This window comes from Siphateles boraxobius, unplaced genomic scaffold (genome assembly GCF_051911475.1).
Source record: "Siphateles boraxobius isolate OS27281-9 unplaced genomic scaffold, OSU_SipBor_1 130, whole genome shotgun sequence".
In the NCBI taxonomy this organism is placed as follows: Eukaryota; Metazoa; Chordata; class Actinopteri; order Cypriniformes; family Leuciscidae; genus Siphateles; species Siphateles boraxobius.
The window spans coordinates 14,613,362-14,631,746 of NW_027508734.1; the positions used below are offsets into that span (position 1 = coordinate 14,613,362).

The 18,385-nt window shown below is 42.4% G+C and overlaps 1 protein-coding gene across 4 annotated transcripts in view; it reads right to left on the minus strand.

Annotated features, from left to right (window-relative positions):
• Nucleotides 1–18,385, minus strand: part of adamts17 (ADAM metallopeptidase with thrombospondin type 1 motif, 17) — a 196,612-nt gene that overhangs the window by 98,999 nt on the left and 79,228 nt on the right. For all 4 annotated transcript variants that reach the window (XM_077227986.1, XM_077227985.1, XM_077227987.1 and 1 more), the window contains exons 9-10: nt 16,489–16,629; nt 6,920–7,070 (exon numbers count right to left, since the gene is read on the minus strand). In XM_077227986.1, coding sequence (XP_077084101.1) covers nt 6,920–7,070; nt 16,489–16,629 — 292 coding nt within the window. The remainder of the gene's footprint in view (nt 1–6,919; nt 7,071–16,488; nt 16,630–18,385) is intronic.

Below are 18,385 nucleotides of genomic sequence, written 5' to 3' on the forward strand. Positions count from 1 at the left end.
TTAAAGTGCTTTATTTATACTTTTTTTTACTGTTTATAAAAAATATATATATTATACGGACTATTCATTATCTTAATGCAGGTTTTATGTGATTCCACACAGTTAGATATTTGCTGTAAAACTTCACAGATGGTATATGTGGAATATAGATGGTAAACATTCATGATGGACAGGTAGCAAGTGGAGATGTTTAAAGCAATGATTTGAATGGTTACAGCTGATGATTACATGCTCTGGAAAGCACAAACTGACTTTGAACGTAACAGATCAAGCCTGATATGCCAACATCTGCCATCCGCTCTGATATTTTCACTATGGCAATTTCTGAGCTGAAAGTTCCAGCTGGAAATCTCCAGAGCTCTAGGAGAAGGCTTTGTGTGGATAAACATGTTTTATGATTATGTACGGAAACCCTTTTAAGTTATCACCTGCTGCAAATGTAGCCTGGATAATTTTCTATTTCCACTAGCAACATATGGGAATGATCGCAGGGCCAAGCCAACAAAAAAAGTAACTGTAATGTGATTCTGTTCCATACATTATTTGTCAAAAGTGATGTCGGGCCTAGGTAAATTGACATTTAAAAATTTGTTAAATATTTTGTAAGCATATCGCATAGTTGCACTTGGAGTCAATTGTTTCCTTTGTGATAACTCAATGAAACGTGCCAAATTGAGCGGACATAATTTTTGGCCAGGCTGTCATACAGAGAAATTATGAACACATGCAAAAACAAGAAGCAATTAAATATTATTAACTGATGTTAACTATGTTGTAGTCAATGTATGCTTTTTCCTGTGAGCTTTTTGTTTTTAAATTCATTTTTGCATACTAAAATAAAACCTTCAACTGTAGGTTTCCTTTTTTGACAAATAATTTTATCAGATATAATTACCCTAACCAAGTTTAGTGTTTTGTTCTTCCCGGCCTCATATTTAAAATATTAAAAACGTCTCGGTTACGTATGTAACCCTAGTTCCCTGATAGGGAACGAGACGCTGAGTCAAACGCTGCGGGAACGCCCCTGCGTTGTGCGTCATGAAGCACGTATGGAATCAGCCCAATGGAGAGATGAAACGTCATAGGCGGGTGACGTCATCGACCAGGAAACTATAAAGCACCCCAAAAACACAAGCGCATTAGCTTCTGATAGGCTTGAAGGAAGCGCTAACGGGAGTGCCGGGAGTATGGCGGAGCGACGCAGCGTCTCGTTCCCTATCAGGGAACTAGGGTTACATACGTAACCGAGACGTTCCCTTTCAAGGGAACTTCGAGCTGCGTCAAACGCTGCGGGAACGCGAATACCCACGTCGCCATAGGACCAAATGACCGTCATGTGAGACTAGCGCACAGATGACGAGAGCACATGTGCCCCAGGGGTAGAGCTTAAGTCTAGGTCATAGAACTTAATAAAAGTATGCGGTGAAGACCATCCAGCCGCATCACAAACATCACTCAGGGAAACCCCCGACAAAAGAGCTTTAGAAGCAGCCATACTCCTGGTAGAGTGAGCTCGGACAACCAAAGGTGAAGGCTGGCCAGCCGACTCATAAGCAAGTGAGATAGCCTCAACCACCCACTTGCTCATTCTCTGTTTAGACGCCGGACACCCTTTCCTGGGTGGCCCGAAACATACAAAAAGTTGTTCTGATTTCCTCCACAGGGCAGCTCTGTGGACATAAGCGTCTAATGCCCTAACAGGGCAGAGTGAATTAAGTTTCTCCTGGTCCGATGACATAAATGGAGGAGGACAGAAAGCCTGCAGAACCGTAGGTCTAACAATATTAGTAGGAACCTTAGGAACGTAACCTGGTCTAGGATGCAGAAAAGCTTTAACCATGCCAGGTGCAAATTCCAGGCACGAGGGTGAAACCGACAGATTCTCCGATTCTTTTTAGTGAAGAGATAGCAAGCAAAAAGATAGTCTTAAAAGTGAGAAACTTCTCAGGAACTTCTTCGATAGGTTCAAAAGGAGCTAGGGAAAGACCTTCTAATACAATGGCCGGATCCCAAGTCGGCACCCTCGTACGAACTGCTGGCCTCAGCCTCAAAGTGCCACGGAGGAAACGAGTTATAAGCGGGTGTCTCCCAAGAGAAACTCCACTGAAAGGGACGTGGTAAGCAGCTAGTGCCGCCACATACACCTTTAGTGTGGAGGGGGATAACCCTGTGGAGAAGCGCTCCTGCAGGAATTCCAGCACTGCACCCACTGGGCAGTTAACTGGGTCCTGCAGGTGTTCTCCACACCAAGAAGTGAAAAGTTTCCACTTCAAGGCATAAAGCCTCCTCGTGGATGGAGCTCTGGAGTTAAGAATGGTCTCAACAACCTCGGTTGAGAGACCGGAGTCTATGAGCTGGGCCCCCTCAGAGGCCAAGCCCACAGTTTCCACAATTCTGGGCGGGGGTGAAGTATCGTGCCCCCCGCCTGGGAGAGTAGATCCCTCCTGACCGGGAGCTCCAAAGGAGAACCGTCCAGGAGAGAAATCAGGTCCGCAAACCATACTCGGGCCGGCCAGAACGGGGCTACTAGTAGTAGACTGACCCCGTCCCGGCGGACCCTCTCCAGAACTCCTGGTAACAGAGCAATCGGGGGAAAGGCGTACAGACGTGACCTCGGCCACGGCTGCACCATAGCATCCAACCCCAGGGGGGCTGGAAGAGTGATGGAGAACCACCGATGACAATGAGTGGTCTCCTTGGAAGCGAATAGGTCCACCTCGGCGCGACCGAAACTCAACCAAAGGAGCTCCACCACCTCGGGGTGGAGTCTCCATTCCCCTGGCCTCGGCCCCTGCCTCGACAGGGAGTCTGCTACCACATTCAAATACCCAGGGAGATACATTGCTCTCAGAGATAGTAGCTTCCCTTGGGACCACAGGAGGATCTGACGGGCCAACTTGTAAAGCCGGCGAGACCGCAGGCCCCCCTGATGATTTATATAAGAGACCACCGACGTGTTGTCTGATTGAACTAACACATGATGGCCTCTCAGGTCTGTTAGGAAGTGTTTCAGAGCCTGAAACACAGCCAACATCTCTAGACAATTTATGTGCCACGAAAGATGATGATCCTGCCACAGACCTTGGGCTGGGCGACCACTCATGACCGCCCCCCACCCTGTGAGGGAAGCATCCGTCGTTAGCGTTATGCGACGACAAAGAGCCCCCAGCACAGGACCTTTGGATAGGAACCAAGTTTCTCTCCACATGACCAGAGCACGAAGGCAGCGCCGCGTGACTTTGAACGTGCGGAGCGGATTTCCCCTCGGGGAGAATCCCTTGGTCCTGAGCCACCACTGTAGCGGTCTCATGTACAACAGGCCGCAAGGTATAACGTTGGACGCTGCTGCCATCAGACCCAACAGTCTCTGAAACTGCTTGACAGTGAGTAGCTGGCCTAGCTTCACTTGTTTCACAGCTGAGAGAATCGAAGCGATGCGGGTCGGAGAGAGTCGCGCCCGCATCGATACCGAATCCCAAACGACACCCAGAAAAGTGGTCTTCTGGGAAGGAGATAATACACTTTTCTTTGCGTTCAGCCTCAACCCCAACTTTCTGATATGAGCGAGGACGACATCTCGATGCCGAACCGCCATCTGCTCGGTCTGAGCTAAAATCAACCAATCGTCGATGTAATTGAGAATACGAATGCCCTGAAGCCTCAGAGGCACTAGTGCTGCATCCATGCATTTCGTGAAAGTGCGGGGAGATAAAGCTAGGCCAAACGGAAGAACCCTGTACTGGTACGCCTCGCCCCCGAAGGCGAACCTCAGGAACTTCCTGTGTTGTGGAAGGATGGACACATGGAAGTATGCGTCCTTCAGATCTATCGTGACAAACCAGTCCTCGGACCTGATTTGAGACACGATCTGCTTGATAGTGAGCATCTTGAATTTTAGCTTCCCTACCGAGCGATTCAATATGCGCAGGTCTAAAATTGGACGCAACCCCCCATCCTTCTTTGGAACGATGAAATATCGGCTGTAATAACCTGACTCCAAACTGGGAGGAGGAACCCGTTCTATAGCCTCTTTTTGAAGGAGCGTTTTCACCTCTTGTTCCAATACCAGAGCCTGCTCGGGGCCCACCACTGTGTGCAGAACCCCTCTGAATTTTGGTGGACGACACCTGAACTGGATAGCATAACCCTTTTCTACTGTCTGCAGGACCCAATGAGATATTTTTGGAAGGCTTTTCCACTCTGCCAGAAATTCTACTAAGGGTACCAGCCTCTCGAGACTGGCCTCTGGTGTAACTTGAGCAGCAGACGCAGCGCCCTGTAACGGCGCACCGGCAGGGAACAACTGGTCTGACCGCTCTGAGACCCTCCTCAGAGGGAGCGAGCGTCCCTCGGGAAAGCGCTCGCTGGGATCGTCTGTGCCCCGGCATAAAGGCGGGGTTGGCAGAACGAGCCCCTGAGGGCACCGAGGAGGAATGGGCACCGTAAAAAGAGGTGAACACCTTTCCGCCTCGGTGGGGACCACCCTCAGCATCCTGAACGGCTTGGCGTCAGGACTTCTTCTTAGCCGAAGCCTTCTTAGCCAATATAACTGTCCTCAGATCAGTTCTACTGATAGAAAACGTCGGCTGAGAGTGTCGCGGCTGAGCCCACTGTCCAGCAGGGGGAGCACGAGACGCGACACTCTGCCTCTGCTGCGCTCTATGTGATGAGCTCGAAGACGGCCGGGGCTGCTCCCGCCCAGCAGCCCCAGGGACATGAACTTTAAGGGGAAGAAACTTTTTAAAAGCTGCAGTTTGTTTCTTTTCTTCTTGGAATTTATCGATAACTGAATTCACAGCATCACCAAACAACCCCATGGGAGAAAGAGGAGCATCTAAAAGAAAAGCTTTTTCTCTCTCTTTAATATTAGTCTGATTTAACCACAAATGTCTTTCTGCGGCCACCAGAGCTGCCATAGAACGACCCATTAATTTGGCCGATTCTCTGGTGGCACGCAGGGATAAATCAGCAGCCTGACGCAGTTCGCGAACTACGTCAGTACTGACCTCCTCACTCTCACTCATGTCCCTTAGCAGATCAGCCTGGTATGCCTGCAAGATTGACATAGTATGCAGACATGACGCAGCCTGACCTGCTGCCGAATATGCTTTACCCACCAAAGCCGAAGTGTTTCTTAAAGGCTTGGTGGGTAATGCCGGTGCCTTAAAAGATGATGCTGCTTCGGGGGAGAGATGGCTCGCAAGCGTCTCTTCCACACGAGGCAAAGCACCATAACCATGAGCCTTGGCTCCCATAATATTAGCGTATGTTGAAGTCTGGGGACTAAACACTCTATATGACACCGGTTTTCTCCATGATTTCGACACCTCGGTGTGGAGATCATGGAAAAACGGCAGGCACCGGCGTGGAGGCTGCACACGTGACGGCAAAAATCTCTCATCCAACTTTGATTTAGAAACAGACTCCTGTCTAGTCACTGGCCATTCAATATTAAGTTTTTCAACAGCTCTTGTTAACACCTCCATAAGCTCACCACTCTCAGGAGTGTGGGGTGGCGAATCCTCCACATCTCCCTCAACACTAACAACATCAAGTTCCTCAGAACTGGATAGCTGCAGCATTGGTGCCTCAGCCCGAGCGGAAGAAACCGCAGCGCGTGCTTCCGAACCCGGGACAGAGGCACTGGATCTCACAGGTGAAGGGAGAGATAAGGCAGAGCCCGTCTCAAACCCCGCTGTGAGATCCATCTGCGATCCCCACGATAAGCGCCGCCGCTCTGCCTCGGCAGAAGCGGGACCCGAACCGCGGGGAGCGCGCACCGAACCGCTCTCCTCAAAGAGCGATCGGCGGGAGCGGAGCGTCCTTAACGGCAAACGCTCGCAATGCTCACAGTCTGCTCCCTCGAGAGCAAACTGGGCATGCTGAACTCCCAAACAAACAACACAAAGATCATGTGTATCCCCGCTCGTTAAATAACGCGAGCAGGGAGGAACACACTTTCTAAACTGCTGTTCGTCCGCCATAATCTCTCAATATATATATATATAGGGATAAATTGTTTGTGTGGTGCAGGGTATGTAAGACAGACAATATCACACAGGGACAGATTCACATGTAGCGCGACTGAAAGCACAGAAGCTAATGCGCTTGTGTTTTTGGGGTGCTTTATAGTTTCCTGGTCGATGACGTCACCCGCCTATGACGTTTCATCTCTCCATTGGGCTAATTCCATACGTGCTTCATGACGCACAACGCAGGGGCGTTCCCGCAGCGTTTGACGCAGCTCGAAGTTCCCTTGAAAGGGAAATATATATTACACAATATTTTCCTCATATTTTAATGGTTTAATCAAACTTGTAGGGTCATTAAAAACAAATATCACCTCCAGACATCACTTTTAGCCACTACTGTATATTTGGAAGCTTATTTCCACAACAGAATAAAAGTTTAAATCTCACAATTCACAAGTCAGAATTATCAGATATAAACGCTATTGTGTGAAAAAAGTAACAAAAATGTGAGATAAAGTCACAATTACCTTTTCTATTTTTGTTTTTAGTCAAAGATGGAAAAAGATATAAACTCCGAATTCACCAAAAAATGTCAGAATTGCGTGATGTAAACTCAATTATGAGTTTATAATGTATAATTGCAAGATATAAACTCGCAGTTGTGAGTAAAAATTTTCTAAATTGTATTAAAATTGTCTAAATTGTATTGTCTGAATTATTTTAATTTATTTTCTGTGATGGAAAAAAGCTTTCATACATAGATGTATTTGAGGTTGTTTAGGTCAAACAGATTTGGTTGCATGCAATATCTACAATCTACTGAGATTTTTGTCTACTGCCGAAGTTTATTTGTGTGTATGTACATGCATTATGTCAGTTTACGGTACGGAAACATGTAGTACATGAGTGCAGTATGATATCAGTGCATTCCCAGCTGAAAGACACACCTCCATATCAGTGCAGAAAGTTGCGTTCGTGCCGAATAAAATCTGGCACTGTTCATCAGCGCTGTAGTGCATCCCGGGAAGTTTGGCTGGCAGACGGACGAGGTAGCGGTTACGTGGGTCAGTATGCAGCAAACAGGCACTGGCCTTTGATCTGGAAGACAATACGTGTTAAGAGAAATCCACAGGATGCAGAAAACATCTTTACACACAACTGGAAAAATTTCAAGCTTTCCTATAAAAGAAATTAGGAATTGCTGTGCTTCTAATACTGGTTTTCCATTGCTAATTAATTTGTTCAAAGTAAAACCGTCCTTTCTCCAAGTCTAATCTCTTATCTTCCTATAACTGTGAAATTAGAAAAACACAGACAGCTGTAACACGGCAGATGTCTGCAAAACCCAAAATGGTTTCCAAACTCTTATTTAAAGAGGGAAAATGAGAAATATTTTGAAAGAGTTGACGTTGATGTCTTAAACCCTAATGAGCGCATACACTTTGGGATTTCCAAGCACGTCTGCTTTCTGTAAATATTTAATATTTCAGCTCATCCTAAAATGTTAGGATGTTTGAGAGACCTGGAGTTAAAAAAATATGATACTGTATGTTATGTAAAATATGTAAAATGTAAATAAATTGACTGTAAAATATTCAAATGAAATTTGTCAAAGCAATTTAGAATTTATGTGAATAAAATAAAGAATAATTGTGAATTTAATCGACAGGAATTTAATTGAAAGAGAGTAAACAAAAGTCGGCACACTGCCACTGCTGCTTCCAAAGGAATCAATTTATTGGACTGTACAACATTTCGACCCGAAGGTCTTGTTTTTTAATCAATTTGCCTGGAATGACTGTATAAAAGGCAGAGCTCAAGTCTATGAAGTGCCTCCTCATATAAGACCCTTGATGTTCCATGTGACTCAGTGCAGTATGAAGAGCAGTAACGAAAGCATCTTTTTTAGACCCATTTGCTGTGTAAGCGAACTGGAATGGATCAAAGGTAGGTTGGAGACTGGTTTTCATATGTTGTAGGATCAGCTTCTCAAAGGGCTGTTTCTATTTTTCCCCTATTTCAATGTATTTTATTTGTATGTTCTTGTAAAGCACTTTGAGATGCAACTTTTAAAGGCACTATATAAAATAAAGTTTATTATTATAAAACATTTCTAATGACCAGTGTAAGCGCGACTGGGCGATTATCGTTGAAGCTTTTTTGGAAGTGGAATAATTGTGACAGAATTCAGGCAAGATGGAAATAAAGAGAGACTAGTTGAAGATCCTTGTGAAAACCATCGACAACTGGTCTGTCCATGACTTCAACACCATTCCTGTCACACCAGGCTGGCCTCTTTCTTTGTGTCCACTGCCCTAAGCATGCCCTCACATCATGCTACTACACTGTGAGAGTGTGCTTGTTGGAGCTTGGTGGAGGTGTCCTGGTTGTTCCTACTGCTTTTGATTCATAACATGCAAAGAAACAATTAAGTTCCTTTGCCGGAGAGACGTCGTTGTCAGCGGTCTTTCGGTTGGTGGACTTATAATTGGTGAGATGCTGAATGCCCGGCCACACCTGCCGTGGGTCCTTGTTATTGAGTTGGTCATCAATCTTCCTCTTGTAGGATATTTTAGCTTCCCTGGTGCCTCTCTTCAGGTAGGCTCTCTCAATGTTGAAAACGAAAACAGCCTCTATCGCCAGACCTGAAGATGATGTTACGAATACGATCCTTAAATGTATAGTTCACCCAAAAATGAAAATTATGTAATTAATTACTAGGGTTGGGTACCGAAACGCGGTGCCAATAGGGAACCGGTTCCGACGTAAACGGTAGTAACCAGACCGAATAAGAATGAAAATTCTTGACTCTCTGTGTCATGAGGCACACAAACGCAAGGTCTCTCGGTCTCTCGCTCTCCCTCTTCGCCGTGCGCGCACTGTACGGTTTGGAGCACAGTCTGTTCTGTCTCGCATGTGTGATCTTGCTCGCTCACTCTAGATTCCGAGAGATTTTAACTAATTTACGGGCATCAGGGAACCGTTATCAATATGCGGGAGACTCCCGGAACGTCTGCTGATAGCGAGGGGATGAATGAAGATGCCGAAGACAAAACGCTCCAAGGTTTGGCTGCATTTCACGTGTAAAATTACGCATCAGAACGCCCTCAGGGTGTACCGATTGTCTGAAGCCCATATAGAATCACGCCAATCCATTGGCTGATGGCGCGGGCGCCGCCTCGACGCTCTTACGTCGTCATATTATATTGGCGCACGCCAACATCTGCTCCTCAGATTTCTCTGCCGAAAAAGGAAGCTTGTCAGCAGCACGAGGAGCTTGTCAGCAGTGCGAGGAGCTTGGCAGCGAACGCAGCGTCTCGTTCCCTATTCAGAGAACATAGGTTAGGATAGGAACATAGCAACGGAACCGTTTAAAAAATACAGAGTAGATACTGGTATCGGATAAAACCCAACCCTATTAATTACTCACCCTCATGTTGTTCCAAACCCATAAGACCTTCGCTCTTCTGGGATATGTGGGTGAAGCCACGTCTCAGTTAATATCAAAATGAAATCCTTTGTGAGTTTATTCACAGAGATTTGTAGATTAAATTTGTCCATTTTGTTGTTGATAGATATGGCGGTAGTAAGAAAAATGCTGGGCAGCGGTGGTTTGTGCGGTTGTCTCCTTAGTCTCGCAAGTACGCCAGACCGCATCCGTGCTTTTGCTTCCTATGTTTCCTTCGCCTGCGATGCCAGCCGGAGCCGACAACAATCCACGGAAAGCCTAATGTCCTGGCTATCTCCTCCGGTATATTATGTGAGTCCACAAATTCACTTATTGTATAGGAAGCAAAAAGCATGATCCTGTCGAATGTCCGCTCCCTGACTAACAAACAGGACGAGCTGGCTATCCTGATTCGATCTAAGCGGGACGCTGCTGACTGTTCTGTTATATGCCTGACCGAGACGTGGCTGGATGGCAGCACGCCAGACGAGGGCCTTCTCCTGCCGGGTTTCACTCTACTACGAGCTGATCGATCGCAGCAGGATTCACAGAAGAAGTTAGGTGGGGGTGTCTGTTTTTATACAAACCAAAGCTGGTCCACCAATTCTGTTGTCCTCTCGCGACATTGTTCACCGGAGCTGGAAAGCTTAATTGTTAAATGCAGACCCTTTTATCTACCGCGGGAGTTCTCCTCCGTCATTTTCGCCGCTGTTTACATCCCACCTAAAGCGGGAGCCAAGGAGGCTTGCAGGCAGCTGGCGGCTCTCATAACAGAGGTGGAGAATTCTAGCCCGGACTCTGTGGTTTTAATTTTAGGCGATTTGAATCACGTGGACTTAAAGAAATCACTACCCAAGTTCAAGCAGCAGATTCATACTGCTACCAGGGGTGAAAAGATACTGGATAAATGCTACTGTGTAATTTCTAATGCATATCATTCTATTGCTTGGCCCTTTTTGGGACGGTCAGATCATAACACTATCTTCCTCATCCCTCGATATCGTCAGAGACTGAAATTTACTAAGCCAACAAAAAAAGTGATCAAACAATGGTCTATACAAGCACAAAACGAACTAAAAGAATGCCTTCATACTACTGACTGGTCTGTCTTTAGGGATGAGATCACTACCCTGGACGAATACTGTGATGCTGTTACTTCATATATTCACTTTGCTGAAAATGTATGTTTTCCCTCTAAAACTGTGACTGTTTATAGCAATAACAAGCCATGGTTTAGTAAGGATATTAGAATGTTGAATCTGGAGAGAAAAAGTGCTTTTCAGAGTGGACATATCTGTCAGTATTCACTGGCTAAATATGCATTTGAAAAGGCTGTTAGAAAAGCTAAAGCTGACCAAAGGGCCAAGCTTTAAGCTAAGCTTGGGTCCATGATAACAGGGGTGTTTGGCAAAGCCTTCAACAGATTACTAATTATAAAAACAATTTAGGGCTGCAACTAACGATTATTTTGATAATCGATTAATCGGACGATTATTTTTTCGATTAATCGATTAATCGGATAGAAATTAAATTAGATTTTTTTTTTTATTATAACTAAATAAAACCGTAAATCAGGGTATTTATGTGTAAAAGTGTACTTTAAAAAGTGCAAAAGCCACACATTGAGTTTTACTAATATCAATATTTGCATTTTTTTTAATGATAATTGCTGATGGCAAGTTGACAAACATGATTGTTGTTAAAAAAATGATATCCCACATATTATGTTTTAACACAATTTTTGTTAAAACAAATTTACACAGACATGTTGTTCAGATGTGAATATCTGAACTAAAAACAAACTAAAAACATCTAAAATATATAATTCATTTAATTTTTATTTAAAATTAATTATATATAAGGAATATAAGGATAAAGAATATAATATATATTATATATAAAAGAATATTATAAGGATAAATTGATTAAATAAATATAGAAAGACTGAAAACAATTGTGTGAATGTAGAGCCGCAGTAGATCGCGTTTGAAAAACAATTAAAACTTAGTAGACAAATGCTATAAAAAGAGAACGGAATGGAGGTAACGTTACCCAGCAAGCTAACAGGCTTGAGTAAAGGACAGGAGAAATTATGCATTAGTGCACAAGCATTCGCTGAAAACCACTGAGTACAGTGACTAAAAAACAATATTTTACTGTTGCTGTTATTAACTGCCTTTATATTTAGTGCTTCGCTTTGTAAAGACCGTTTTAATTTAACCTATTTCTGCGGTAGCGCTATTTTAATCCATCACTTACGTTGCGAGCGAACTGATTGCGCAACCTGATGCTCGAGACAAAATACAGACATCCCAAGATCCCGGAAGTCCCGGGAGTCTCCCGCATATTGATTGCGGCTCCCTGATGCCCGCGAATTAGTTCAAACTCCCGAAATGAAATCTAGAGCGCGCAAGCAAGAGCGCGCATGCGAGACAGAGACTGCTCCAAACCGTGTAGCGCGCGCGCTCGGCAGAGCGCCTGAGGGAGAGAGACCTTGCGTGTGTGTGCGTACCAGTAAACGCTCCCCGTGACGTAAGCAGACCAACTAATCGATAATGACATTCGTTGACAACGATTTTCATAATCGATTATAATCGATTTTATCGATTAGTTGTTGCAGCCCTAAAACAATTATACAGTTTCTGATGATGACCCTTCACTACCTAATAAGCTAAATTAATTTTATTTTAGATTTGAATGTAATTCTGAATGTTCAGTCAGCTCTAATTTCCTCAATGGCATAGCTCCTCTTGAACCACCTTTTCTGATAGAAGAAACAGAGGTCAGATCTCTGTTGAGGAAACAAAATTGTAGGAAGGCATCAGGCCCTGACCAGGTCTCTGCTGCCACTATTAAATGGTGTGCCAATGAGTTGTTGTATGTCTTCACTGACATTTTTAATTGGTCCCTTAGAGCAGGGGTGTCAAACTCAATTCCTGGAGGGCCACAGCCCTGCAGAGTTTAGCTTCAACTCTGATTAAACACACCTGATCCAGCTAATCAAGTTCTTCAGGCTTATTTAAAAACTACAGGTATGTGTGTTGGAGCTGGTTGGAACTAAACTCTGTAGGGCTGTGGCCCTCCAGAAATTGAGTTTGACACCCCTGCCTTAGAGTATGTAAAGTCCCAGCATGTTTTAAATCAGCTGTAATCATTCCTCTGCCCAAGAAGTCGAATGCGAGTTGTTTGAATGACTACAGACCAGTGGCCCTAACCTCTGTTATCATGAAAGTTTTTGAGCGATTAGTGGCTAATCATCTCTCAGCTACGTCACTTGATCCTCATCAATTTGCATATAAGGAGAACAGGTCTGTTGAAGATGCAGTTTCTCTTTATACTCATAATATTCTTCAACATTTGGAGGGGCCAGCTACATATGCACGGGTTCTGTTTATTGATTTTAGTTCTGCTTTAAATAATATTATACCAATGAGATTTTGTGACAAACTCCTGGGGTTGGGGGTTAAGGAGTCCATATGTAAGTGGATTCTAGACTTTTTAACTGATGGATCTAAAGTGGTTAGGGTTAATGACCTTTTGTAAAAATCAATGTCCACCAGCATTGGCGCCCCCCGGGGGTGTGTTCTGTCTCCCCTTTTATACTCATTTTACACCAATGACTGTTTTTCTCACCATGAAAATTTTTAAATTTGCAGACGATACCACTGTGGTAGCCCTCATTACTAACGATGATGAATCGGCCTACAGAACAGAAGTGTCCTTGCTGGCTGAGTGGTACACAATTAACAACTTGTCCCTTAACATCTCTAAAACTAAGGAGATGGTTGTTGATTTTAGGAGCAAAAATATTAAGTCGCTCCAGCCCCTGGCCATCAAGGACAAAACTGTAGAGTGGGTGGAAAGTTTCAGGTTCCTTGGGACCATTATATCCTCCAGTCTCAAATGGAACCCTAGTGTCAGCCAGATTGTTAAAAAAGCTCATCAGCGACTTTTCTTTTTGAGACAACTTAGGAAATTTAAAGTGTCCAAGGCTGGAATGCTTCACTTTTACAGGGCTGTGATTGAGAGCATTCTCACGTTCTTGATCACTGTATGGTGGGGTAGCTGCTCGGCGGAGGATAAGTCTGCACTGAACAGGGTAGTTAGCACTGCATCAAGAATAATAGGGTTGGACCTCCCTAAGATCTGTGACATTTATAACATCCGTCTACTCAAAACTGGTCTGAAAATACTTAAGGATTCATTACACCCTGCTAATTCCCTTTTCATCCCTCTACCATCAGGCAGAAGGTTAGGAAGCATAAGATCCAGAACCACCCGTTTTTCTATTTACCCGCAGGCTGTGAGGGCTCTCAACTCACAACAACAATCTCTATCTACTTCAGACATAGCTATGCCCTCCTTCTTCTTAGGGTCACTAAACGCACTAGCACTTTGTTTGATTAATTTCATTACTATTTATTAGCAGTAATCTAAGTATTTGTTCTCTGTTTAGATTTCATGTTTTTATTGTATATGTTATGTTGCATTGTCTTGTGTGAGCCAATTCACCAAAATGAATTCCAGGCGATGTGGGTCGTTCTGGCAAAATAAAGACTTGAACTTGAACTATTGTAGTCTGATCCAATTGTAGTCCTATGATCAAAAGACCCCCCCCCCCCCCCCCCCCACCATATTCAAATCTAGCATTACAACCCCCCCAATATTTATATCATGATCACATAAAATATGTAGAATTGATTTATTTCGTAACTATATTTTTTGTTCTGAATTGAATGTGAGTTTGTCATAATAAATCAGACAAAAGTACTAAAAGTCCTCCTCCTTTGCAGAAATTGGTAACGCCCAATATTCCTTCGCGATTTCACCAACAAACACAGCGCTGACTCATAATAGAAGCGGCAAGCGCTCTCATAATAGAAGCGGTTCTGTTTTCCAGGCGCAGCGAGATGAAAAAATCGTAACTTTTTTTATTGAATGCCGCAAGCGCATCGAAGGTCATGTCATGTGACAAGAACCGTAACGACATTGAAAGCTCAGTTAACATGGAGGAACAGCTGATCATAGCGGTTCAGGGATATCTGGAGCTTTTTGACTTATCAAGTACCTATTATTTTGATTAAATCTGATTCAATTCAATTGTGGAGAGCGCAGTTCATGGTTGCACAGAAAAAGGAGACAGCGGCGCAGCCACACATTTCATGCGTTTTCAGACGCGATATGTGAACGGCCCCTAAGAGTCGTTTTCCCATACATGATAAGTGACATACAATAAAGAATATTTGTTTTTGCTATTTCACCAAAGAAAATAGTTTCAATCAAAGCCACGACAGAACCGTTGTGTTTCTCCGAGCAACAAGCTATGGTGTTTGTTTCATTTCATTCCCGAATCAGCTGAAAGAACGATTCATGTGACTCACTCATTAAAGGGATAGTTCACCCAAAAATGAAAATAAGCCCATGATTTACTCACCCTGCAGCCATCCTAGGTATTAGTATTATAATACTTGTATAATAGTTATATATTTATATTAGTTTATATAATAATAATAATAATAATAATAATAATAGTATGTTTCTTATAAAAAAAATATCAGGAAGCATACCCAAACTTCAACCCCCCCAATGTTCAAACCAAATCTACACCCTTGGCTGTACGGAAGATTTTCACAACTAAATATGACACAAACAATCAAACACATACAAACAAAAACACACACGTGAAGCCGCTGCGTGCGTAGCTGTGGGGCCTGGTCCGTTACACCCCTAATCTAAACTAAACTAAATTTAACTAAAAAAGTACAGTTCAATTCAATTCACATTTAATTGTATAACGCTTTTCACCGTTTCAAAGCAGCTTTACAGAAAATGCATGTCTAAATTTCAATTAAGAGTGATCTGCGATCAGAAGTGACTGTATAAGTTATGAATTTCATAACTTTGCATATACCATAACTGTGGCATAACTGTGTTATAACTGTGTGATTTGTTATGTATCTACAAATCCCGCAGTTAGCTAACAATGTATTCATTTAAGACGGAAAACAATGAGCTCATTGCAGTAATTAATAAATTTTTTTAACAAATGATTAGGATATATAGAAAATTTAGCATTGGTGCATGTTGATAAAGTAAAACCATGGAAATTAATTTCCATGTGTGTAACATCATGCATACAAACAAGAAGCAACATTCATGCGTGAGTTTGGAAAGCCATGTTGTCATGTTATCGTAGCGAGGAGCTTTACTCTACAGGAAGAAACACTAATCTGGTTGATTGTCTCCGGCATTAAAATACTCTCAGAAGCTCAACAGCACAGTTTGGATAACGTTGGTATCTGCTTGGATACAGTGACACTTTGTAGTTTGAATTGAGGTCAGAAGTGCTCCGGGCACACCAGACAGTGAATACTGCCGCTTTATTCTGTCATCGGCTGCAGTACATCCGTGAGGATCGATGACTCCAGCCGGTTCTTTGTTTATAGAGCCAGCGATACACTATTAAGCCTTGGCTTCCAGAATGAACTCTATTCAAACGCTTCACTGTTCATCTTCACAAGGATAATTTTGCCAGAAAATGAATGTGGGAGACTGAATTTTACTAGAAAGCAGTTTGGAAATGATATAGAAATGATTTACTAATTATAAATATATTATTAATACTACAAATATTTATGAGTATTACACATATTATTTATAAATATAATTATTATAATTTTTTGAATTAGTCTTTTTAAAATAAATAATTACTGTAAAATCATTATTCTCATTTGTACACAGTTCTTTCATGTGCACATAAAAGTCTTTCTGTATATGCAGAAATCTCAATGTTTTTTTCTAAAAATGACACTTTTTAAAGAAACGATAGTTTAATTACATGCATTCATATTATCTGCTAAAATCAATTAATTGTTCTAAATTAAATATAATTATAGCAACATTGGTAAAAATTACATTTTAAATTATTACAGCAATGTTGTTAAAGTTTAATTATATAATTAGTATAACACATGCTAATTTATAGACCATTCAACTGTCTAGTTCTTAGTATCACCCTTTAAAAAAAACAGAGGCTAGTTTAAAGATTTTATATTTTATAGAACTCACCTGAGGAACTTTTCCAGGTCGTCACGACTGCAGGTGGACCAGGAGAGATCACTGGGGTTACGACCTTTGACCCATTCCCCAGACATGATGTGAGAGTGGCCGGTGCAGCTGGCGTGATCGTCGTCATGGCTCATGCCCATGCTAAAGAGAGAAGACGATCAAAAACACGAAACACAAATAAGAAACAGCAGTGATAATCACAAAATATGAGTCTCACCCAGGCAAACTTAGTGCACAATACTTAAATTATTATGCTTGTAAAACAAAATCATTAACAAGCTGTATACGAACCTTCCTTTGAATGCATAGCAATGCAATATTACTCTAAAATAAAGCATGTGTGCTCACGAAAGCCAAAGCAACTTGAGTTATAAGAGTACTTTCTCTTAAGCCCTGACCTACATTTCCCAAATTAAAAACAACAACCAAAAACTGAAGCAGCAGCAGTGAGCCCAGGAACTAATAAAGAGAGCCGTGTGGATTTCCAGGCTGCACCTCAGCTCCCGCTAAAGACCAAGGCAATAAAAGTAAAAAAACACACACAGAATACAATAGAAATCAAGGAGTAGCCGTGGAGAACTAAATGAACAAGGAGAAGAATGTGAATACTACATCAGCTTCATCACCACTTTATGTCAAGCTTTAACATAGATGAGTGCCTTTTAATGTCAATGGGGTGATTTGGTCAGTAAGTGGACTGAGATGAGAATCTCACACTAAAACAATCGTGTGAGGTTTATAAGGGAGCCAAATGTCTGTTGTGTTAAATTTGTTTAAAGGAGAAAAAAACTAGATTAGCCTTATTAAAACAGGACTTTCCACTGCCAAGCTAATAACAGTCAAGTGCTTTCACAAGCCAAATACCCTATCAAGCGTTCACAGGACTTAAAAGACTTGGAAGGGAAGCCATCATGCATGACCAATGTTTGGCTTAGTGCTTAAAGATATGGGCTGGTATTATGCAGTTGCTAGGTCGTTTCTTACTGCCCCAAATCAAAAGTCATATAGCTAAGAGAAGCTATATGTTGGCTATATGTCACTGTTCCTCAAAAAGCCAAACATGAGCAATCATTAATGACCATAAACTGTACAAGTTATTCGACAAATGCCCTTAGTGTTAGTGGTTTGTTCAAATCCCTAAACTGAGCAAATGTAATAGCAAAAGACAACAATAAGCAATCAAACCTATTCTGTTTTTCTCAGGTTGGCAACTGTACCAACCTTCTTCCACTGTGCCAAAAGTAGCCAGGATTCTATCCACATAAATTATTGGATATTGCATAAAAACGCTGAATGGAAATACTAACATTTTTAAAATGGGTATGAAAAAGTATAAGCTTGCATTGGTCCTACCTAATAATTTTATTTGGTAAGAAGACAAACATAAGCTACAATGAAAATATACTTTATACATAAACATTACCTTTTGCAATATAATTTTTTTTCACAACACCTATTTTTTCCAACTTTGATGGTAACATACTAGTGTTCAAAAGTTTGGGGTCAGTAATTTGTCAGGGTTTCAGGTAGGTGGAAGTAGCTAGGACTCAAGTGCAGAACAATGGGCTTTTATTAATAATAAAACAGAATACAAAAAAACTACCCCGTGGGCGAAAACAAAAGACTTGACTTGGACTGGACTGGACAACAGGATCTAAGCAGGACACAAGGGGTACATTCGACAACGAACCAGCACAGGACTGCAAACACAGGAGGTAAAGAGGGAGGACAGGTGGGGCAAATTAATCAATAATCAGGTAACAAGATGGGAGGGGCTGGCACAAGGAAACACACATGACAAGTCATGTGCTCACACCAAACATGACAAAAACACAAGCACATGGCCAGTAAAACAGATCACAAGCCATGCCGCTAACACAAAACAAGACATGAACAC